This window comes from Xenopus laevis, chromosome 7L (genome assembly GCF_017654675.1).
Source record: "Xenopus laevis strain J_2021 chromosome 7L, Xenopus_laevis_v10.1, whole genome shotgun sequence".
NCBI classification, from domain to species: Eukaryota; Metazoa; Chordata; class Amphibia; order Anura; family Pipidae; genus Xenopus; species Xenopus laevis.
In genome coordinates, this window is record NC_054383.1 from 22,004,359 (window position 1) to 22,029,698 (window position 25,340).

General features: G+C 38.1%; 1 protein-coding gene across 1 annotated transcript in view; it reads right to left on the reverse strand.

Moving 5' to 3' along the window:
• adgra1.L (adhesion G protein-coupled receptor A1 L homeolog) overlaps positions 1-25,340 on the reverse strand; it is a 137,331-nt gene that overhangs the window by 10,135 nt on the left and 101,856 nt on the right. The window contains exon 5 of the mRNA XM_041568657.1: positions 16,857-17,002. Within this exon, the coding sequence (XP_041424591.1) occupies positions 16,857-17,002 (146 nt within the window). The remainder of the gene's footprint in view (positions 1-16,856; positions 17,003-25,340) is intronic.

Genomic DNA, 25,340 nt, shown 5'->3' on the forward strand with positions numbered 1-25,340 from the left:
GCAGTGCTTTTTTTTCATTGTTCCAGTGTAATTGCAGCTTCACTAGGAGCTACAGGCAGGGTCTGAACTAAGGGCAGAAGAGGCAGCTGCCTAGGGTACAATAATAGGGGGGCACTGGACAGCTACCTCTTAAATTGTCTCCTGCCTACTCCTAGCTGGGTTCACACCCCTTACTCCCCTTCCCTCTGTCACCCACCCCTCCGTCGCTCTCCCCTCCCTCCTGTCTCCCTCCCCTCCATCGCATTTTCCTCCCTTCCCTTCGTCGATCTCTCTCCGTCGCTCTCCCCTTCTTCGAATGGTCGGGCATAACTGCAATTGGGGTTGTACTCTTACAGTAAATGAGCCCTGCAGGCAAACTGAGTTTGGGCCTTAGACTGTAAGCTTTGGTGGGGCAGAGATTGATGTGGATGATGCAAAAGTGTTGTGAAATATGTCAGTGTTATACATTAATAAAGGATAAGAACATGAGAGAGAGAGCGTCATACTTTAGTCATTCAATATATCTGTAGATAAAAACAAGTATATAAAGATGACAGGCAGGTAGGGGAGCCCATCTATCTCGTGTGCTTCCAGTTGACCAGCCCTGGTATAAGAGAAGTGCAGTGAGAATGTATTTACCAGATTATAGTATAGTCACATAGTTCTCTGTCACTAGCAGGTTCTATTGATTTCCTACATCTTTTGCAATCTTATTGTAAATAAGAAGCCTTGCTGAAATATAAATAGGTTTCCACTCTCTCTTCAATTTTTTACTGTTTCATGTATTATTCTAAGTGGCTTACACAAATGATGCTGAATTCTAATCTCAATTAAAAGTAATGTGTTGTGGGTCGTGGTTTCTTGGCAGATTTTCTATCTGGGAATTATTTGTAGCGAAATTGCAGCATCTTAAATAGCATCTGCGTTGAGATTACAATCTCTGCATCTTTTTAGAGGACGTCATGCCAAATGGAATCTGAGGCTCCGTGATTGGTTCTGATTGGAACACCATGCTTAGAGTGCTGGAGGACACGTGCTAGCCCATAATGCAGTGGTTCCCAAACTGTGGAGCGGGTCCATTTTTGAGGGTTGTAGAAGTGTCAGAGGGACTGAATTTGAAGTCCTTGTTTGATTGAGAGTTGGGGATAAAGGCCATTTGCTCTTACAGACTGTGGGATTGTGGGTAAATATGTCCTAGATATTCTTGAAAATATGGGGCAGATTCACTAAAGGGTGAAATTCACCAGAAATCCCATCCGCAGGGACATCAACAATTCACTAACTGGTGTAGAGGACATTTCGCTAGTGAACGAGACTATTGCTAGCGTTCATTTGCACTCTATCGCCAGGTGACTTTTCGCTCTGATGAACAGTCATTTTACTGAACGTTACCTCGACAGAGTTTACTTCACCACCTCAGACCAGGCAAACTGATAAAACGAAGCTACATCTTCCTCAATCGTATGTCAGTGACATCATATCCTGTATGCCGGAAATGCATCAAAGTTGTTAAAAACGCTGGCGACTTTTGCTTCACAAGTCCACACTATTAGAGATTTATGTGTGAAGAATTTTTTTTATCTTATTTGAGGGGCATTCCACATTTATATAAGGGTGGGCTCATGACTATTTTCCTATATCTGTACTTATTTTGTAACCAAAACTTGAACTTTCAAGGGGGGCTCTGGCCAAACATTGGACCTTCAAGTGGGCCTTGAACTGAAAAGTACTGCTCTCAGGACTTACTATGCACAGTGTGGTGTTTAAGCACTGTTATACTCTGCTCATCCTCGGCTACCCAAAACATAACACACAGCTATTTAATAATGTTAATAATCTTAATAATATAATATCATATATGGTCCAATGTTTCCATCACTCACAGTGGCGTAACTATGGAGGAAGCAGACCCAGCTTCCCCGGGGGGCCCAGGGGAACAGGGGGCCCAGATCGCGGAGTCTGCTTCCTCTATAGCCGAATAGACTACCCCCTCTCTCTCTTCCTGCAGGCTGCTGGGAGACTCCGGCGATGATGGGGAGTAGGTGGATATGGGGTGGGCAGGCAGTTGGGGATCGCAGTGGCAGCTGGGAGACTCTGGCACGGGACATGGAGTAGGCGGTCATGGGACAATGATTGGGTGTCATGGGCCTATCGGCTCCTAGTGGAGAAGTCTGGACCAAGGAGGAAGCTTCATGACAAAGTTCAAGTTTGCGGTAATCAAAGAGGGATCAGGAGTAATCGTAGTCAATTCCAGGCAAAAGATCGATAGGCAGGCAGATGAGTAGCAATGTCAAAGTTCAGACAGGGCCAAAAGGTTCAGGAACCAGTCAATGGTAATATTAGAAGCACAAAGGAAATCCTATCATCGGGCATCGAACTCGTGACCTGGAAGGGCTTTTATTTTCACAATGACATCAGTGCGCAACGCTTGGCTCTGCCATCTTGGATGTTGAGCGGAGAGCTCCAGAATGGAGCATTCCCAGCGCTCCTGACAGTGGGTGGGCAGGAGACCAGTTGGGGATCGCAGTGCACAGGGCTCCTCCAAAGACTTTTTTAAAAAGGGGGCCCGGCGCCACTGCTCACATATGTGCAGTTTAAATGCGTGTGTGGAAAACAGGTCTCTAGTTATATAGTTTTAAATGATACGTTACTAAAATATATCAGCTACTCTATACATTTTATACTTGAAATGTATGTTTAAGTTGCAGGTGCATGTGAATAGAGTGAATGTAGTGAGTATAGTGAAGCATGTACTGGAGAGATCTACTGAAGCTATTAAACATCGCTATTGCTTTTGTGGCTTAATCTCTGTTGAACAGGGATGTTATCGGATATGTGATTAAACCATTTACAAAAAAAAAAGCTCTTTACATTATCAGTCAAAGAAAATAGCAATGTAATCCCCTTTTGTTAAATTCTTCTTTTCTAATATGTTACTGCAATCTGTTAGGATTGCTGGATAGTGGGATTATTCTGCTTTTTACTGATGGCTCATCCTCACATGACTCTTGTCTGCGTTCGGCTACGGTTGGTTATCTAACCGCCTCTGCCAGACAAGCTCTGTTCAATCATCTCTTTTATCAAGTCAAGTCAATTGTGATAGCTGTGTATCCATGACAATTCCATTACATATAAACGAAAAAAAAGAGAAACACGTACCAATGAATCGATGCTAAAAGAATAACTCTTTGGTTTGGCTTGAAAGAAAGCAGATGCCTTCCTTCACAATCCAGTAGATATTTTAGAAACTCTTGTACATGTTATATTTATCAGAGCAGAAATATTTGCATTTGGACCCACATCTACACTACAGGGCCTATTTACTAACATTTGGGGGCTGATTCACTAAGCTCGAGTAAAGGATTCGAATGAAAAATACTTCGAATTTCGAAGTATTTTTTGGGTACTTCGACCATCGAATTGGTTAAATTCGTTCGAATTCGAACGAAATCGAACGAATCGAACGAAAAATCGTTCGACTATTCGACCATTCGCTAGTCAAAGTACTTCCCCTTTAAAAAAAACTTCGACCCCCTACTTCGGCAGCTAAAAGCTACCGAAGTCAATGTTAGCCTATGGGGAAGGTCCCCATAGGCTTGCCTGTGATTTTTTGATCGAAGGATTTTCCTTCGATCGTTGGATTAAAATCCTTCGATCGATCGATCGCAGGATTAGCGCTAAATCCTTCGACTTCGATATTCGAAGTCGAAGGATTTCAATCCGAGGGTCGAATTTCGAAGTATTTTTAACTTCGAAATTCGACCCTTAGTGAATCGGCCCCTTGGAATTTTTTGGGGAATTTTTTTATCGAAAAATTACTTTTTTTCTCTAAAGATAAAGTTTGAGATTTATGAAGTGTAATAACCACAAAAAACTCTAATACAAATTTTCTCCACAGTGACATAACTAGATATTAATGGGCCCCACAGCAAATTTTTATTCAGGCCCCCGAAATGTCTAGAAGTTCCCCTGTTTTACATATATTTATTGAAGTTATATATGAATTAGGGTCTCACGGGCCTCCTGTACCTCCTGGGATCCCCTGCAGCTGCAGGGTCTGATTTTTCTGTAGTTACGCCCCTGCTTCTGCAAGTAGAAACAGTCAAGGTCCCATAGTAGTCAATAGGAGCTATGTTAATACCATTAGACATTTTTTTTACCCATTCAGACTTTTAGAGGTTGCCGGGTTTTTATTAGTAATAGGCGAATTTATTCGGCAAGTGAGAATTTGTGGCGAATTTCCGCGTTTCACCGCCGGTGAATACATTCGAGAAATTGACGCAAAAAATATATATTTGACGCCTGTCATATGACTGGGGGCAGTTGGGAAATTGACAAAATGTCTAGCCCCATGCCAGATTTTAAAATTGAATATAAAAATATCTGTTTGCTCTTTTGAGAAACGGATTTCAGTGCAGAATTCTGCTGGAGTAGCACTATTAACTGATGCGTTTTGGAAAAAAAAATGTTTTCCGATGACAGGATCCCTTTAAAATGATAAATACTATCTGCAAAACAGTGTAACTAGGTTTGTATGAGCTACCAGCCAACTTAGTCCTGAAGTGATCATCAAATAAAATGTATTTGTACAAGGTTTATTATGTGCCTATAAGTTCTATATAAATCCGCTTGCTTATAAACTTGATGGTCCAAATTCAGCTTCATAAGAAAATAACTAATTAAATTCCTGATTTCTATGTAGCCATCATTTAATTTTAATAAGCTAATATATATTAGAAACTTCTCTCCATGGGGTAAATTTATCAAAGAGTGAAGTTCCGCCACTAGAGTGAAATTCTGCAGCTCTCCATTCATTTCTAGGGGATTTTGAAAGGCGTATTTATCAATGGGTGAAAGTGAAATTTCACCCTTTGATAAATACGCCTTTAAAAACCCCATAGAAATGAATGGGAAGTGGCGGAATTTACACTCTAGTGGCGGAACTTCACTATTAAACTTCACTCTTTGATAAATATACCCCCATAACCGAAAACCATTGTACCGTTATGTTATTTTTTTCAAATGAGATCTAAATGTATGTACCAAATAATTGGTTCGATATTGTCTGATTTGGTTACTCCTATGGATGAACAACCAGCGTTGAACCACTAGTTTGGGTCATTGGGTGAAAAAGTGGATCTCAATGGAGGTGGGAACTACAACATGGATCACATTTGTAACTACCGATGTCTCTTCTCCAGATCAGGCTTCAGAAGATCATAAAAATCCATGTGGACAGACTGACTGCAATCTGATTGGATCACAGGATATTCTGTCCACACTTCCTTCCAAAGTGCCAATATTTGTGGTTGTCCAACCAAATCAAAGCACATACAGTTTTTACTGCAGCAGCACAATGTTTAGCAGTGAGTAGAAAGCCCCCAACTAAAGGGTTCACAAGGGGGGCCTCCATTGCTGAGATGGTGGGCCCTTGGGGTGATGGCCTTATCGTACCACAGTCCGACACTGAAGGTGACATGAATTTAGTGTCTGTTCGTGTGCATGGCACCCTACAAGGCTACAGGGTTAAAATAACACCCTGTATAGATACAAAATGATTGAAAGTTGATTATCTGAACATCACTTGAAGTTTTCTTATTAAAGAAATGTCTTTATAATTGCACTTCAGGATGGAGGTTTTATCCCTTTCCTCTGGGAGAAGCTCATCCAATTAAACTGATTGCTGGTCAATTAAAAGAACGCCATTACTCCATTACCCCAGGTTTGTTTGACACGCGCAGTTTGGGGAGGTGCAAACGGGATGGATGTACTTTGATGCATAGTTTAGGCTTGACTCGTGTAATAAGGTTGAGTCGTACAAGCATCCCAGCTGTGATCACACAACCGAATAGATTAAATCCTCTGTAATGGCCTACAGTTGAGGGCAGCAGCCAGAAAATTACCTTTGGTATTAAAGAAGTAATTGGAAGTATTTTAAAATATATTAATATAATATAACATACATGTAGACAAGAACATGACTAAGGTGTTGATGGAGAGAGTTCGACAAGCCATGCCCATAGTGACTCCACACCCTAAACTGCAGGGCTACTTCCCCTTCTGGTTTCCTTTAATTAGATTATAACATATTAGGAAGACTATAGGCAGTGATAAGGAAGGTTGTAGCCAATGGCGGGTCATTTAAAAACAGCATGACATACTTTTAAGCGCAAAAAACAAGTGCAAGCCACAATGTTTTTTAACACTTTGCACCCTCCCCTACCATTGAGAGGTTATAGGTGTAGGTCCTTGGTCACGACCTGGATTTTTCTCATGAATACAGTGCTGCCTGTGTTTAGCAGCCCTTGAAAAGGGGGACGGCTGGGGAAGGCATGAAGGCATCTACCATCCTGCCCCTCTACTTGAACATCAGTTAGACTTGCAAGTTGGGAAGCACCAGCCAACTGCAAGGTTGAGATTTGAGGTCCCATGATGAGACACTGCACAGGGGGGTTGGTTGCGTGGGTTACCCAGGAATGGTAATAATAAAATGAATTGACTGTGCCAGAAATTATTGCATTATTGAACCCATATCAGAGTACAGATACCCAAGAGACAGATACATTAGAGTTAAGGGCATCTATACTTAGTTCATTTTAAAGGAGTGGTTTGCCTTTAATTCACTTTTAGCATGTTATAGAATGGCTAATTCTAAGCAACTTGGTCTTTATATTTTATTTTTTATGGTTTTTAAGTTAATTGCCTTCTTCTACTAACTCTTTCCATCTTTCAAATGACCCCATCTAAAAAACAAGCTCTGTGAGGCTACAAGTGTATAGTTATTGCTACTTTTTATTACTCATCTTTCGATTTAGGCCTCTCCTATTCATATTCCAGGGTCTTCTTCAAAGCAATGCATGGTCGTTATGGGAATTTTGAGCCTAGCAACCAGATTGCTGAAATTGCAAACTAGAGAGCTGCTGAATAAAAAGCTAAATAACTCAAAAACTACAAATAATAAAAAATTAAAGTCAATGCAAATTGTTTCAGAATATCACTCTCTACGTCATACTAAAAATTAATTTAAAGGTGATCAACCACTTTAAGGCCAACTTCATGAATAAGGTAACAGTCAGCAAGGTCAATATACAGCATAATTGACTAAACAACTCATTTATAAATAGATGCATATTCAGCAAGAATGCAATGTGATATCAGTATTACATTATTGATTGGCTGTTTACCTCAATTATCAAGCTTGTAACCAGCAGTAAGAATCAACCCCAGTCCAAAACGCTACTGTCACTCAGAACTAATGACTTTTTAGTGCCTTCAATAAGTAGCATTCTGGGGGGGAACCAGGTATAAGCTTTGAAAAGCAAAATAGATTTATTGCATAGGATTTGTGTTTGAGGATTGCTTTAAGCGATCCAGCTCAGGTTCATTTCGGTCAGCAGACATGGGATTATTATGGGATCATAGGCATCAAATCAGATCCTACCTTATTTCTGGGAATTTACAAGATGTGATCAATTGGTTCCATAAATTGTGCTGCATCAGAGGCACATCCTATCGGAACATTTGTAAATGCGATCTGTGAATAGGCGATCGATACGGAATGGCCCAAATCAATACTCATCTAGACCTTGATTACGGTGAATCAGACGGCAGACCTTGAATCAATGTAGGCCCTATGTGTTCATGAATGTCATGTATACCTCTTGTTGAAATATTCTTTTTATGATAAACACTATAATAAATTAAAGTACAGGTATGGGACCTGTTATCCAGAATGCTCCGGACCTGGGGTTAACCAGATAATGGATCTTTCCATAATTTAGAATCTTCACACCTTAAGTCTACTAGAAAATCATGTAAACATTAAATAAACCCAATAGGCTGGTTTTGCTTCCAATAAGGATTAATTATATCTTAGTTGGGATCAAGTACAAGCGACTGTTTTATTATTACAGAGAAAAAGGAAATAATTTTTAAAAATTTGGATTATATAGATATAATACACAAAAGCCATGAATATCCTGTAAATTATATCCTTATAAACGGTGAGTTCTGATGTCATCAGTTATAAACGGTGAGTTCTGATGTCATTTCTGTCACGACTCACTGAAACTTGTGTATTATAATAAATAAAGTACCCCCAGTTGTAAAATATGAGGATATTAGAAGTTACCTCGGAGTTCCATGACCTGCATGGTCATGAAACTCCTCAGTAACTTATAATATCCTTATATTTTACAAGAGGGGGTACTTTATTCACTATATAATGGAGTCTATGGGAGACGGCCTTTCCATAATTCTGAGCTTTCTGGATAATGAGTTTCCAGATAATGGATCCCATGCCTTTATAGGATCTGTTATCTGGAAACCTGATATCAAGAAAGTTCTGAAATACATGATGGCCATCTTCCATAGGAGTATATTTATCAAACAGTGAAACAGTTAATTAACCCTCGATATTCGACTGTCGAAGTTAAATCCTTCGACTTCGAATATCGAAGTTGAAGGATTTATCCAAAATCCTTCGATTGATTCGAAGGATTTTAATCCATCGATCGAACGATTTTTCTATGACCAAAAAAAGATAGCAAAGCCTATGGGGACCTTCCCCATAGGCTAACATTGACTTCGGTATGTTTTAGGTGGCGAACTAGGGGGTTGAAGTTTTTTTTTAAAGAGACAGTACTTCAACTATCGAATGGTCAAACGAAGGTCGAAGTAGACCATTCGATGGTCGAAGTAGCCAAAAAAACCATTAGAAATTCAAAGTTTTTTTTATTCTATTCCTTCACTCGAGATTAGTAAATGGGCCCCTAAAAGTCGCATTAGATCAAGGTTGCTGTGTTTGTTTGTTTGTTGTTTCACTGAAATAACTTTGAAGGTGCAATTTACAGACAATGGCTCCCGTGACTTGCTCTTCCTTTTACTTTTAAAGGTAATTGAATAAAGGCTCTTAACCTTATCCTAATCTCCTCCATCCCCCAATAGTGCATCTTTTTCAAGATATTCTCCCAGCGGCGCAGATGAATCGATAGAGCGGAATGAATTGCACTGACACATCCACCCGCATGCTGATTTATCTACCTATGCGCCTTACAGAGACTCTCCTGAACCCGCCGAGTGTTCCTGGGGTCTGGAGTCTGGATCTAAGAAGAAATAACATATCAGCAGCAACTGACTCTTCTTTATGTAGTTATTGTACTGCAAAATATATTTCCGGTTCCAAAGTAATTCTCTCTGTGCAACAGTTCATTCCTTTGAGCGGTTAATACAGTTTTATGCTAAATAATAGTTTCCTAGGGTTTGCCAGTCACATCTACTTATACTATATTAGTTCTGTACTCTGTGTGGCACACTCTGGGGCACAGGCATCCCTTTACATATAGGGGCAGATTTATTAAGGGTCAAAATGAATTCAAATTCGGAATCTGAATTTTTGAGTTTTTTTATGGTCAAAACTGTCAATTTCGACTAGGGAGTTATTCAAATTCGATTCGAGTTTTTTTTAAAAAAATTTGAATTCCATTTTCAAGATTTATCATATTCTGGCCTCAAATTTGACTAATCGCCACCTAAAACCTGCCTCGCTGTTTGCCATTGCTGTTTGAGTCAATGGAATTTGGAGTTGTTTGCAGCCTTCCTGACATTCGAGTTTTTTTAAATTAGAATCTAATTTTATTAGAGTTTTATTGGAGTTTTCGGGTCTCTTTTATTCACCCGGCTTTGAAAATTTAGATTTTATCGATACATTTTGATTGGTCGAATTTCGAGTTCATGGGAGTGTATCGGAGTTTTAAAAAACGTTGAATTCGAAATTCGACCCTTGATAAATATGCCTCATAGTTTTGTATTCTGAATGGCACACTCTGAGGGACAGAAATGCCTGTATATATTTTTATATATATATATATAAATATACATACAGTATATATATATATATATATATATATATATATATATATATATATATATAGTTATGTACTCTGCATGGCACTCTCTGGGGCACAGACATCCCTGTACATATAAATCTAATTTTTTTAAATTTTTTATTACAATACTTTGACTAAATCAGGGTCTATTTCATGTAAAGACAGGGGAGGTTAATTTAAATGTCCTCAGGATCTTTGGATTTTGAACCCCTTATCGGTCCAGTGTCTTGTCAGGGACCACTAACAAGATAACAGGGTGCAGATGAATGAAAACATTGCCCTACTGTTCTTCCTACCGTGAATATCTAGAAAGACAAAAAGTCTTCCCCATAAATTTCATTCTAATTGGCTAGTGTGCCCTGTCATGTGCCCACTTATGCTAATAGTAAGAAACACTATGATGCTCATTTACCATGATGGAGCGACAATGCCATGAGCAGTGATGTACTCAATATAGTGTGTTAAGGAACAATACATAGGGGCCCATTTACTTTGTTTTTACTCTGCACACTGAATTAAAGGTCATAAATGACCCTTTAAATATTTGCTGTATATTGTTGCTCTAGTATTGCTTCTGATTCTGTGCAAGTATAAGGTATCATTTAATGTATTAAAGTAAAAAGTGCCATTTTGTACCTACATTGCTATGGTTTTTTTTGGTGGTGTAATTCCAGCACAATTTTGAATGATGCACCGAAAGTAGACACAATTGTACTTGTGATTTGGCACAGGTTAGGTGCAAATAGCTTTCAGAGAACATATCCAAAATGGTGTATGAATCTGATTCACTGGGGGCCAGCATGACCTACTTATTGACACAACTTGCTTGGGAACCCTGAGAGGTAGATAATTAGATTTCCAATGCACAGATAGTTCCCCTGCAAAATGGGCACCTGCTACTGGGAAGGGAGGGGGTCGTATACTGGAACTATAATTATATACTTTGTAAGGACCAAACACGGAGTGGCTTAATTTCCCTGTTTTCACTCTTGTTGAACAAGGGGATATAACTGTATTCAGCTCTCTTTTCACAACTGATGTGCAGCCTCCATATACACTTTGGTTGCGCATATTTTTGATATAGCATTCAATATCAGTAATGTTCCTTCGATATCTCTCATAGGAAATGGCACTTTGGAGCGGCAGGAGCAAACGCATGTACTAAGGTACAATAACATTCTCTTGGTAGTGCTGAAGTCGGAACAGCAGGAAGGAATATACACTAATGGCACGGAGAATGAAAAGCAATTGAATAAAGTAAGGGAAGATAAAATCAAGCCTGCATGGAATTGAATGCTTTCACGTCTGTGAGCCCTTAGATTTATGTTGGTAACAGATAGTGTCAGCTTTCATTTGGAAAGTCTGGGTGATATTCTTAACTCATATGGTAGGTTTTTAAACCGTTCTTGTGCTAAATTATTTAGAGGTAATAACAATGTAGGCAAATGCGTTTGCATGGATTGCAAAGTGCTGCTGCATTTTTAGAATTTAGCATTTAATGTTTTAGTAAAAAAAAATATACTATAGCAACAATATTACTTTGTTTAGATTTAGATTCCATAATCATCATTATTTACAAGTATAGGATGCCTTATACGGAAACCCAATATCCAGAAAGCTCCGAATTACGGAATGGCTGTCTCCCATAGACTCCATTTTATCCAAATAATCCAAATTTTTAAAAATGATTTCCTTTTTCTCTGTAATAAAAAAACAGTAGCTTGTACTTGATCCCAACTAAGATATAATTAATCCTTATTGGAAGAAAAACCAGCCTATTGGGTTTATTTAATGTTTACATGATTTACTTAAGGCATGAAGACCCAAATTACGGAAAGATCCATTATCCGGAAAACCTCAGGTCCCGAGTATTCTGGATAACAGGTCCCATACCTGTATTTATGTAATGCTAGCAAGTTATGAAGCCTTTTACAATCTGAATTATTTTTATCCCGTAACATAACGTATCAGTGGATAGTGAATGGCAAAGGTTTTTGCCAGGTATGGATTCATGGCGAAAATCTGCATTTTGACATTGGAGAATATATGCACAAAACTGCCGCAAAATTTAGCCAGTATACTTTTTGCCACAAAAAAAAAAACACAGCAACAAAATATCCATATCCACGTATTTTGCACAGGAAAAGTTGGCACTATAAAATTGCAGCGGGAAAATCAGCGCAAAAAAACACCCATAGATTTGTTGCCCAAAAGGTGACATCCCTGATGGTAAATTTGCTGCACAAATTCATATTGGAGGCAAAACAATCTTATTGGGTTTATGAAATGATTAACTGCTTTTTAGTAGACATAAGGTATGGAAAGATTCCTTATCTGGGAAAAATCGATATTAAGAAGACCCACGGCCGACCCGCAAAACCGCTGTCCCGCGTCTATACCCGCACCCGGAACTTTTACCCACAACCCGCAGGGTACGGCAGGTTTTTGCGGGCAACCCGCGGGTACCCGACCCACTGCAGGACTCTACTGACTACGTTTTGTGTTTATTATATACAGTACCTGATTGTGTTTTTGCAATCTGGCCTTGTGTACAAACAGTCAAATAATAGAAAGAAACATCAATACTATCTTTGTGAAGGCCACTGTTTCTTTTACTATCCTGTTAAGTGTCTGTCTGACTCACAATTCCTCTTTGCTCTTCTCCTTTGTTTAGTGTTTGGTGTCATGATTTCTAGCATTGTTCCTGATTTGATGTTTGGTTAAGTCTTTATTAAGAATGCACCATAAATCTAGCTGTCAGTTGACCTCATTCAGTTCTTGCTTCGTTATCTTTCTTTAGAAACCCTCAAACTGATGGGCAATGAAACCATTTATGGAAAAATAGCATGTTAATATAGTTGTGCCCAAGGATTTATATATGGTTATAGCATATTTCAAACCCCTAAACTGCCCTTCCTTTTTGCTTTTTTGTTGGCCTTATAGGACAGGGGACACAAGAACTGACCCAAGGGATGAGGCTGAAAGGGGTTGTTCACCTTTAAATCAACCTTTAGTATGATGTTGAGAGTGATATTCTAAGACAATTTAGAAAAAGAAAAAAGCATAGACCCATGTTGTTCAGCTTGACACCATTTCACACCATACACTCTGGTGTTAAACTGAACAACATGGAATAAACCCACAAAAAATGTTTTCCATCATAAGTGGGTATATGCTTTTTTCTTTTTCTATAATATACTGGTTGGAAGCTGTCAGAAGTATCCACTTGTGTCCCAAATATGCCTTTTTTACGAATATGAGACAATTTGCAATAGATATTCATTTTTTATTATTTGAGTTATTTAGCTCTTTATTCAGCAGCTCTCCAGTTCACAATTTCAGCAATATGATTGCTAGTGTCCAAATTACCCTAGCAACCATGCATTGCTTTGTATAAGAGACTGGAATATGAAGACGAGTAATAAAAAGTAACTACAACAATAAACACAGAGCATTTATTTTTTAGATGGGGTCAATGACCCCCATTGGAAAGCTGAGAAGTGTCAAGAAGAAGGCAAATAATTTAAAAACTGAAATCAAGGGCAATTGAAAAGTTGCTTACAATTAACTGTTCTATAACATATTAAAAGTTATCTTAAAGGTCAACCACTCGCTTAACACTAGGGGGGTTATTTATCAAAATCAGAATTTATCTCATTATTTTCTGAAAAATACTCTGACCATATCCACATGGGTTATTTTCCCTTATTTATAAATTTTCCCAAAAAATCCAGTGTGGGAAAAAAACTCCAAAAACTCTTGAAAATCGTACGACAAAACAAATTTTTCGGATTTTCCACCCCAAAACCAAGAAATCTTCGCATTTTTGCACGAAACCCAGCGAAGATCAGGATACCTTTGGGACTTCTCCCATTGACTTATATACAACCTCGGCAGGTCTGAGATGCCGGATTTTCGGATTCGGGCTTTTTCCATCCTCGGGGTATAATAAATCACGACAAATTTAAAAAAGAATTTCATGAAATATTCATTTTTTATAGTAAAAAAAACTTGAACGTTTCGAGTTTTTGGCATTTGGACTTATAATAAATAATCCCCTAGGTGTGAGCAAACTTTCACCCTGTACAGATTTGTGAAATTTGTGTTTTCACCAACGATGAAAATACATGAAAAAACAGAAAAATCCCTTGCCTTCTATAGCAGCCAGTCGGAACAGAGTTCTCCTCTTGTCCAGTCTATCTAAGAAGAAAGTATATGCTACTGTATTGCAGAGCTCAGCTGTATTAACTGCAATGTATTTTTGCCTTCCAATTGACTCCGCTGCATTTGTCAAAATTTGGGCAAAATGTAGCTGTTTCCAAATTTCCAAATCCATGGTTTCCTGAATTTTTTGGCACTCAACTACTTAACACGCATCTAAGGTTGCCACCTTTTTAGCAAATCTTTACTGGCTAAGGCAGGGGGCAGGTACACAAGGGGGAGGATTTTGATGTCACAGGGGTGGGGCTGTGACATTGACGGGGCAGAGCTGAGCTGTGGAGCATGGAATAGTGCGGTGATTTGATAAGTATTGTATCTAGAAAGGGAAAAGAGAGAGCGGCTGGAGGTTGATTGGAGGCAGGCCGGGAGCAGACTAGTGATTACAAATTGACCAGTAACTAAATTAATATATGTACTATGTAAGAGTGCAGCACACAGTAAATTATATCCTTATAAATAGATTCTGATGTCAGAAAATGTTATTAATAACTTAAAGGGATACTGTCATGATTTTTATGGTGTAGTTTTTTATTTCTAAATTACAATGTTTACACTGCAAATAATTCACTCTGCCATATATAATTTTGGCCAACCAAGTGTATTTTTTTTAGTTGTAATATTTATATATAGGCAGCCATTTTGCCTGGTCATTTGCTTTCAGAAAGAGCCAGCACTTCAGGATGGAACTACTTTCAGGCAGACTATTGTTTCTCCTACTCAATGTAACTGAAGGAGTCGCAGTGGGACAGGGATTTTTACTATTGAGGAGCTGTTATCTGGTTACATTCCGATTGTTCTTTTGTTAGGCTGCTGGGGGGAAAGGGGGGGGGGGTGATATCACTCCAGCTTGCAGTACAGCAGTAAAGAGTGACTGAAGTTTATCAAAGCACAAGTCTCATGATTGGGGGCACCTTGGAAACTGACAAAATGTCTAGCCCCATGTCGCATTTCAAAATTAAATATAAAAAAATATGTTTGCTCTTTTGAAAAGCAGATCTTTGCTGGGCCAGCACTATTAACTGATGCGTTTTGAAACAAAAATATTTTTCCGTGACAGTATCCCTTTAAAGAAACGCTCACAAAAAATCAAAAGAGAAATAAAAGCAAAAACAAGCCCAACCACATTTACAGTGTCAATAAATCAGTTGAGTATAAAAGTACTCAGCCTGTGACCTTGTGATTTTATCCGGTCACGGAACTCCTTGGTGACTTCTAACAGCCTTATAAATTATAGTAGGAGGTCCATTATCTCTGTATGTATGCGTACAACACAAAAAGAGGCTTCTGCACTTACTACACCTAGGAGAAAAGAAGCCATGGTGTAAAATGAGAATACTGTCTATATATAGAGAAAAAGAGCTGTTGTTCTCTAGGGACTTTCAAAAAATAGAAAAGCTTTTTATTGGATTGTTTTAACCCCCGACCTATTGTCAAAGACCCCAGTGAGCGTCGACACACTAACCCAATCCTCCACAACAGATTGGTCCCATAAGAAACCAAACCCAAATTCCAAGTGGCCTGTGCTAATGTCAACACAATAAAGAAAACATCATCACCTTGAACGATTCATGAACAAGATTGTGTTGTATGTAGGGAGGGAAGCATGCAATGCGTTATTAATGTGACTTTTTAGGGATCCCAACACTTGAATGGCATGGGCAGTAAAAAACTCGATTTTCTCGAACTGATCGAGTTTTCCAGCAAAATCCACTGAAAAAAACTCAAACATCATGAAGGCTATTAACATCTTCAAATGGACCTCTGCCATTGACTTCTACATGACCTTGAAAGGTTATAGATGGAGTATTTTCTGATTCAAGCTATTTCCAGGGTCGGGGTATAATAAATCTCAAAATCTTTTAAACCTGAAAATGTGAATTTTGGCCCAAAAAAAACCCCAGAATTTTTGTGGAAAACACAATTCGAACTTTAATAAATCTGCCCTTCAATGTTTACATGATCTAGTAGACTTAAGGTATGAAGATCAAAGTTATGGAAAGATCCATTATCCAGAAAACCCAAGATCCCGAGCATTCTGGATAACAGCTCGCATACATGCATAACATTTATTATGATATCCTGAAAATGTGAATTTTAGCCCAAAAAAACCCAGAATTTTTGTGGAAAACACAACTCGAACTTTAATAAATCTGCCCTTCAATGTTTACATGATCTAGTAGACTTAAGGTATGAAGATCAAAGTTATGGAAAGATCCATTATCCAGAAAACCCAAGAACCCGAGCATTCTGGATAACAGCTCGCATACATGTATAACATTTATTATGATATCCTGTATCTGTGTTTATGTGTAATGTAGCCCAAAACCTCAGAACGAAGGAAAGTCCATGGTTAATTATATGGAGTCTAGCATATAGTATAAGGATAATTATTATTATATAAAAAATATTTCCATGTTTGCCATGTATATTGCCTTTAAATGGTTTAAAAGAAATGTTTAACTTGAACACTAATTACCTTTGGACACTGGAATCTTTGTATATTTGAAAAAAAATATATAAAAAATTCAAAAACAATATCCGATGTACCGTATACTTTTCTGCATAGCAAAAGTCACTGGGGTTCATTTATCAACACTGGGAACATTTGCAGCATGGCATCTATTGAAATGTTGGTTTTTGGTTTTTTTTGGTTGTCATGGTTTTCTGCCCAGGTGCAAATTTGCCCAGTGTTGATTTATCAACCCATCTGTTTCAGAGTGATAATAATGCCAAGAATATTGAATTTAAGTCTTTGATGTTTCCCCATACCTAATCATTGGCTGCTTTGGCAATGGAGGCTGATCAGGATTCGGAGGCGTGTGAGGTTTTTTCGTCACTTGCTTATAAATATTTCTTGCTGTGACGCCAATCCACAGTACTGTACACAGAGTAGAATAATGCAAAACGATTCCAACCTGCAGCAAAACAAATAAATTGGAAATAAATCAGTACTTTCTGCAAGCTAAGCATACTAGTGATGTGAAAGTATTTTTCCATGAAACATCACTACAATGTATTTCGCTCTATACACATAACAGTATACTTAGTATTATCAGAAATGTGGCTCTCCCATGGGTGCCAGGTTTGCCCTATTACATACAAAGTCATATATGGGGTTGTTGAAGCCTACACATAAATACACATATTTACACAACAGTAATAACCCCTTTCAACTCTATGAACCATTAAATTATTAATATTACTATTACTCCGAGAGACTTCTCCCAATCGATATAGATCGACCAAGTTTAAAATTCCCGTTGGATTCAGGGCCATGTCGGTTCGATGATGCTGTCCTTGGTCCAACCACCTGTATTCTCAAGGTGTCCATACCGGGGAGAAAACCACTCATTTGGTGACCTCACAAAACGAGCGAATCTCTGCATGTATGGCCACCTTTATGAGTGCTATATTGATTACTTGCTATTTAAAAGATTGGGCAGATAAGCTTTGATGTCCATGAATTTGGACTGATACCCATATTCATTTTTGGGATATAACCCTAGCTGGTGAAGGGAAGACAGTTACTTTATATAAATTAGATTGTCTTCCTAATACCATCTTGCAAGTGACTTCATCCTACCCAAAACATCTCATACACAGATATACTGTATGTTCTTATTTCACAGGTATAGGCTACACTTAGGGGCCGATTCACTAACTTCGAGTGAAGGATTTGAAGTAAAAAAACTTTGAATTTCGAAGTGTTTTTTGGGCTACTTCGACCATCGAATGGGCTACTTCAAAGGATTCGAACTAAAAATCGTTCGACTATTCGATAGTCGAAGTACTGTCTCTTTAAGCTGTCAATAAACTTCAACCCTATAGTTCGCCATCTAAAAGCTACTGAAGTCAATGTTAGCCTATGGGGAAGGTCCCCATAGGCTTTCCTAAATTTTTTTGGTTGAAGGATAATCCTTCGATCGTTGGATTAAAATTCTTCGAATCGTTCGATTCGAAGGATTTAATCATTCGATCGAAGGATTATTCCTTCAATCGTTCGATCAAACTATTTGCACTAAAATCCTTCGACTTCAATATTCGAAGTCGAAGGATTTTAATTCCCAGTCGAATATCGAGGGTTAATTAACCCTCGATATTCGACCCTTGGTGAATCGGCCCCATAAGGGTTTAGAAAACGTTGATTTTGGTTCATTCGTCTAATGTAAATGTTATACCCTCTTCCTTTCTCTCTTTGGTACTATACCTAGGGTTGTCATAATAAGGGAAGATTTTCGTCTTAGTCCATTGTTTATCCTCATCTATAACCCTCAGTTTCAACAAATCAAAAGAATCATTAACAAGTTATCTTGCCATATATAGGCACACCCCAAACTCGATATTGTCTTAAATTCTGGTTGTAAATGTATAAGAGAAATTGCACTTTGAAGAAGTTTTTTTGATGCTGGCGACCGTTCTTTTGATGCCGGCGGATTTTTCGCTGGCAAATATTCGTGGCTGTTTCGTGAATTGCGGGAATTCGCCGTGAATTCCCGCCTGCCGAATAAATTCGCCCATCACTAATTAGGGGATATGCTATCCTTTTAATGACTGATAAATCTGATTGGAATAGTTAAAATATGGATTTGATATTGCAAAAACATATTAATTAGTATAGGTTCCGTTATCCAGAAAGCTTATGGAAAGGCTGCCTCCCATAGACTCCATTATAATGAAATTATTCCAAATGTTTAAAATTACATCCTTTTTCTCTTGATCCTTTTTGAATGCAAAACAATCCTATTGGGTTTATTTAGGGGGTTATTTACTAAACTCCGAATGCAAAAATCCCGAAAAAAAATTGTGATCTTTTAGTAAAAAATCTGAATTTATTATACCCCGAGGATCGAAAAGTCAGAATCAGAAAATTCGGCATCTCAAATCTGCCGAGGTTGCATATAAGTCAATGGGAGAAGTCCCAATGATTTTTTGAGGTGCGCTGTGTTTCTGAGTTTTCGGGAAAAAAGCATACAGAATCTGAGTTTTTAGGTTATTAGATCTAATAATAAATACACTGAAAAAACCCATACGGATTAGATTAGAGTTTGTGGCTGGAAATGTTGAGATAAATTCGGACTTTGATAAATAAGCCCCTTAATGTTTAGATTTTTTAGTAGACTTAAGTTATGGAGATCAATTATAGAAAGATCCGTTAACCGGTAAACCCCAGGCCATTAGCATTCTGCATAACAGGTCCCATACCTGTGTATGGGTTCAAGCCAGATTTATCTTTGATGTATACCCAGGAATATTAGGTCAAGTTATATCTATAGAAAGGTTGGCTTGTATTTCTGTAGGACCACCATGCATCCCACAATGAATGAATTTTGAAGATGATGGAGCAATATATTAGATTTTACTTAATCCAATACTTTTACTTATTTTAATTGTGCTTATGACAGACTTTGCCTTTTATGGAGAATGAGGTCTTGCTATATCCTATACTGCCCTGCTGACAGATGCATTCCTCCTAAATATAACTTTTATGCTAATCTCTTTCATTATAAAAAAATAACGTCTTAAATTCCGAATCTCTTCTGCAGCCAAAACTGTCAGTTCAAACATTTATCAGGCACTAACTATATTTGTTAGCTGCATGTAGTGGATATAGTTCCAGTTTAAAACGGCTGACGCGGATCCCTAGAGCCTACGTTCTGAGTGAAAGCCTCCCATCAATAATTCCAAATAAATAAGAATATTGTCAGTAGCCAACAAAGGTAAAACACTGATGCTTACTTCTGTAACTCAGGGAATTACAGATTATCATTTGCATGCAAATTTAAAACAACCAAAAAGACTTGGGGGTTGTTTATCAACATTTGTATTTTTTACCACAATTTTTACCACAAGTCTATGGGGTAAATTTATCTAAGAGTGAAATTCCGCAGCTCTCAATTTATTTCTATGGGATTTTGAAAGGCGTATTTATCAATGGGTTAAAGTGAAAGTTCACCCTTTGATAAATACGCCTATAAAAATCCCATAGAAATGAATGGAGAGTGGTGGAATTTCACTCTAGTGGCGGAACTTCACTATTAACTTCACTCTTTGATAAATATACCTCTATGGGAGATGTTCTTTCCGTAATTTGGAGCTTTCTGGATAATGGGTTTCTTGCTAACAGATCCCATACCTGTACCTGTGGTTTTCCAGGCAATGGATCTTTCCATAATTTGGATCTTCATACCTTAAGGGCAGGACTACATGGCCGATTCCACCGCGCTGCGCAAAATTGCAGGCGTCACGTCTGATGCGACGGAAATAAGGTAAGCAATTCAATTGTCGCGTCGCAGCACTGATGCGATGCGACACGACTGTCGGATGCAGACGCTGCATGCTGCGTCTGTATCCGACAGTCGTGTCGCGTCGCATCAACAATGCGACACAATCCGACACTTCCATTACTTACCTTGTTTCCGTTGCATCCGACGTGACGCCTGCGGTTTTGATCGGATCGCAGCGGAATCGGCCGTGTAGTCCTGCCCTTAGTCTACCAGAAAATCATGTAAACATTGGTTTTGCTTCCAATAAGGATTAATTATATCTTAATTGGGATCAAGTACAAGCTACTGTTTTAAAATTCTGGATTATTTTGCGAGATGGACTTAATTCAGAGATTTCTGGATAATAGGCTTCCGGATAATGGATCCCATACCTGTATTTGCATTTTTTTACTCTTTTATTCAGTGGCATTTTGTTTATATTTGGATTTTTTTAATAAATATGGTACCATTCGTGTTTTTTAACTGTGAGTTTTTTCAAAGTAAAAGAAGAATGGCACAAATCCAAATTTTGATAAACAGGCCTCCCCATTTACTAAGCAGTGTTCCATTGTGAAGCAATGTACCTATGTGATTTTTCTGCTCTTTATAGCATAACCCTGCACTTACTGTAAAATGGAATATTTCTTACAGTTGTCCTTAGGGTTAGAGCAAATTGTGCAGATTAATTAAAGGACATTATTATATACAATGAAGGACAATTCTATATTGATTTGGTTCCCGTTGCTGTTGATTTTTTATTCCAGTATCCCTGCTAATAAATCATATTAAACACTTTCCTTTGCATGAGAATTACTCAGGCCTATAACACTATCGAGTAAATACTTTGTATTCTTGAGCATTATTCATAGTTAATAGAGAATGGTATTAAAGTTTTACGCTCCAAGTGAGTGAAAAAAATCGGCAATTGATAAATGCAGTAACAATGTTTTGTAAAATGTAAAAAGTATTTAGTAGGACATGTGTAGCCTAATGCGTTTCGTGCCAAATAGGCACTTACTCATAGGCTCTATGAGCCTAGGAACTATTTGTCACCCAAAGGTAGCAAAGATTTACCGTGGGAGGTGATAAAACGTCCCATGTGCCATTGCCCTAAAAGGCACAATGTCTAGTTACTAATAGGAGACACTCAGATGTTTGCTTTTCAATAGGTGACCAGCAAATGCTACTGGTTGCTATATGTGACTAGACAGGTAGCAAACGTTGCGCATGTTATTACATTACCCTCCCTATTCTAAAGCATAAAGTTAGACAGGGTGCGGTGTCTTGAATGGCAATTAAAAGATACAATCTGATCAGCAACTTAAACTTTTTCCATTATTTAAATTGATCCTGTCATCGGAAAACATGTTTTTTTTCAAAACACATCAGTTAATAGTGCTGCTCCAGCAGAATTCTGCACTGAAATCCATTTCTCAAAAGAGCAAACAGATTTTTTTATATTTAATTTTGAAATCTGACATAGGGCTAGACATATTGTCAATTTCCCAGCTGCCCTTGGTCATGTGACTTGTGCCTGCACTTTAGGAGAGAAATGCTTTCTGGCAGGCTGCTGTTTTTCCTTCTCAATGTAACTGAATGTGTCTCAGTGGAACATGGGATTTTACTATTGAGTGTTGTTCTTAGATCTACCAGGCAGCTGTTATCTTGTGTTAGGGAGCTGCTATCTGGTTACCTTCCCATTGTTCTTTTGTTTGGCTGCTGGGGGGAAAAAGGGAGGGGGGTGATATCACTCCAACTTGCAGTACAGCAGTAAAGAGTGATTGAAGTTTATCAGAGCACAAGTCACATGACTTGGGGCAGCTGGGATATTGACAATATGTCTAGCCCCATGTCAGATTTCAAAATTGAATATAAAAAAAATCTGTTTGCTCTTTGAGAAATGAATTTCAGTGCAGAATTCTGCTGGAGCAGCACTATTAACTGATTCATTTTGAAAAAACATTTTTTCTCATGACAGTATCCCTTTAAGCACAAAAGGGACTTATTAAAGAAATTATATTTTACTTCAACACAATCTACTATACTAAATTAGATGCGTCATTTTGGGCAGAAAAAATACATAAAAAATATATTGGTGAAAGTAATCCCTGAATGTTGCAATAATATTTTAATATGCTGTGTGTTGCAGGGTCGGACTGGGCTGGCGGGACACCAGGAAAAAACCAGATGGGCCCCCGGCTATTGTGGACCCTGCTGGCCCAGATCTGTGGGTTCTTCCTGCCACAACCTCCCTTTGTCGGGTGGTCACGGCAAAAACATTGCGCACATGCGGCGCAGCTCGATGGTGCACTTACGCAGCAGAGAGGGGGGCCCTGGGACAGCAGCCTCCGTGGACCCCAGGCCCCCCAGGCCGACCCTGGTGTGTTGCCAGTATACAGGAAGTGCAACGTATATAAGAGAGAGCTAGAAATGTAAAATCTACGGCTTCAATGCTTACAATGTTAATTTTATGATCAATCGGAGGCCCCTTTATTGACATTCTCATTTTTGTGGTTTTAGAGGCTTTTGAAAACAAAAAATAGTTTACTAGCGAAAAAAAAATCTGAAAACCTCTAAAAGTCTTAATGGCTAAACAATGGTCCAATGGGATCAACGCAGCTCCCATTGACTTCTATAGGAACTCAACTTGCTTTTTTTTTTTTCATGGTTTTTATAAATCTCCATTTTTTTGAGAAATTGTTTGAGGAAATTATGTGAAATTCAAATGGTAGTAAATAGGCCCCTTAAAGGGCTAAAATCAAATCTAGCACCTATTGCTGAAGGTATAACATTGTCATTATTTGATTTATATTCAATAATTTATTTTAAAAAAAAAATGGGTTCTTACAATAATTTAAGAAGCAAAGGGTCACAGAACAAATATCAGATTGGAGGGTCCAACAGACCCAAACAGCCCATCTACAATATTTGCGTAATTAGCATAGAGGTATACAGGTTATAGGTGCACACAACTACCATTGATTCCAAGATGTAGCCTAAAATTATGGATGCGGGGGCTTTATGGAAAAACGCAAGTGATGGGCGAATCTGTGCAGTTTCGCTTCATCGTAAAATTTGCGAATTTACCATGAAATCCGCAAAATGCAAATAGGTGTCAAAATAATAGGTGTCAAAATAATTTTGACAAGCGCTGATTTTTGACGCGAGCATCGTTTTTTTACGCGCAACTATTGCTTTCAAGTCACTGGATGTCCGAATAATTTTGACGCGTGACAATTTTTATTTGACACGGCGGGTTTTTCATTGTCACCGCAGTTTTGCGAATTAATTCGATTGCGGTAAAACACAGAAATTCGCCGCAAATTTGTGTCTGGTGACTTTATTCGCCCATTACTAAAATACACTGGTTCATATTTTGTTCTTAGCTACTGGTGGTGTCCAAAAATCTATTTTTGAAAACCATTTACAGTGTTATAGTGTCTGGTATTTAAAGCAGCTTATGAATGTTAATTAGAAATCTTGGTGCTTTATTCAACTGCATGTTAACATTTAAGCATCAGGTGCATCAATGGTCAACTTCTCATTCTTCCGCCTGAGCAACATATCCCTGATTATACATTTCATTCCATCTAAAGACCTTTACATTTAATCCATGCATCTGTAAGTTTACGCTTGGTATACTCTAGTGCCCTTTAGCCGGCTCTATCAGATTGATTTTACCTTCATTTTATTAGCATATGTTATATTTAAATAAAAATTATTTTTTTATTTCCCTGGAAGGCTCACACGTCACATGGTGATTAGTTTTACTATAACGTGTGCGTGCAGATAACTTTGAATTTAGAATGTAATCACTCTCATTATAATTAGGCTATTAAGTCATTTCTAAATATCTTCTTATTAAAGGGGTGGTTCACCTGAAAGTTAACTTTAAGGGGCTGATTCACTAAGGGTCGAATATCGAGGGTTATTTAACCCTCGCTACTCGACTGGGAATTGAAATCCTTCGACTTCGAATATCGAAGTCGAAGGATTTAGCGCAAATAGTGCGATCGTGCGATCAAAGGATTATTCCTTCGACCGAACGGTTAAATCCTTCGAATCGAACGATTCGAAGGATTTAAATCCAATGATCGAAGGAATATCCTTCGATCAAAAAAAAGTTAGGCAAGCCTATGGGGACCTTCCCCACAGGCTAATATTGACTTCAGTAGCTTTTAGATGGCGAACTAGGGAGTCGAAGTTTTTTTTAAAGAGACAGTACTTTGACTATCGAATGGTCGAATAGTCGAACGATTTTTAGTTTGAATCCTTCGATTTGAAGGTCGAAGTAGCCCATTCGATGGTCGAAGTAGCCCAAAAAAAACTTTGAAATTCGAAGTTTTTTTACTTCGAATCCTTCACTCGAAGTTAGTGAATCGGCCCCTAAGCGTGTTATCGAATGGCCAATTTTTTCATTATTTTTCATTTTCATTATTTATTTTTTAATAGTTTTTCAATTATTTGCTTTTTTCTTCTGAGTTGATCCAGCTTTCAAATGGGGGTCACTGACCCAATCTAAAAAAAACAAATGCGCTGTAAGGCTACAAATGTAATGTTATTGCTACTTATTATTACTCCTCTTTCTATTCAGGCCTCTCCTATTCATATTCCAGTCTTGTATTTAAATCAATGCATGGTTACTAGGGTAAGTTGGAACCTAGCAAACAGATTGCTGAAATTGCAACTGGAGAGCTGCTGAATAAAAAGCTAAATAACTCAAACACCACACATAATAAAAAATGAAAAACAATTGCAAATTGTCTCAGAATATCACTCTCTATATTACATTAAGGGGGTTACTTTTCAAAGGTTGAGTTGATTTTTCCCAGAAAAATTCAAGTTTTCAAGGGTATTTTTTTAGTCAAAACTAATTTTTCTAGATTTATTATACCCCGAAGCTACAAATAGATTCGTTTTTTTTGTTGGGTTTCACTCGAAAACTCGATCAAGTTTTTTTTCACCAAAAACTTGATCAATTAGAGTATTC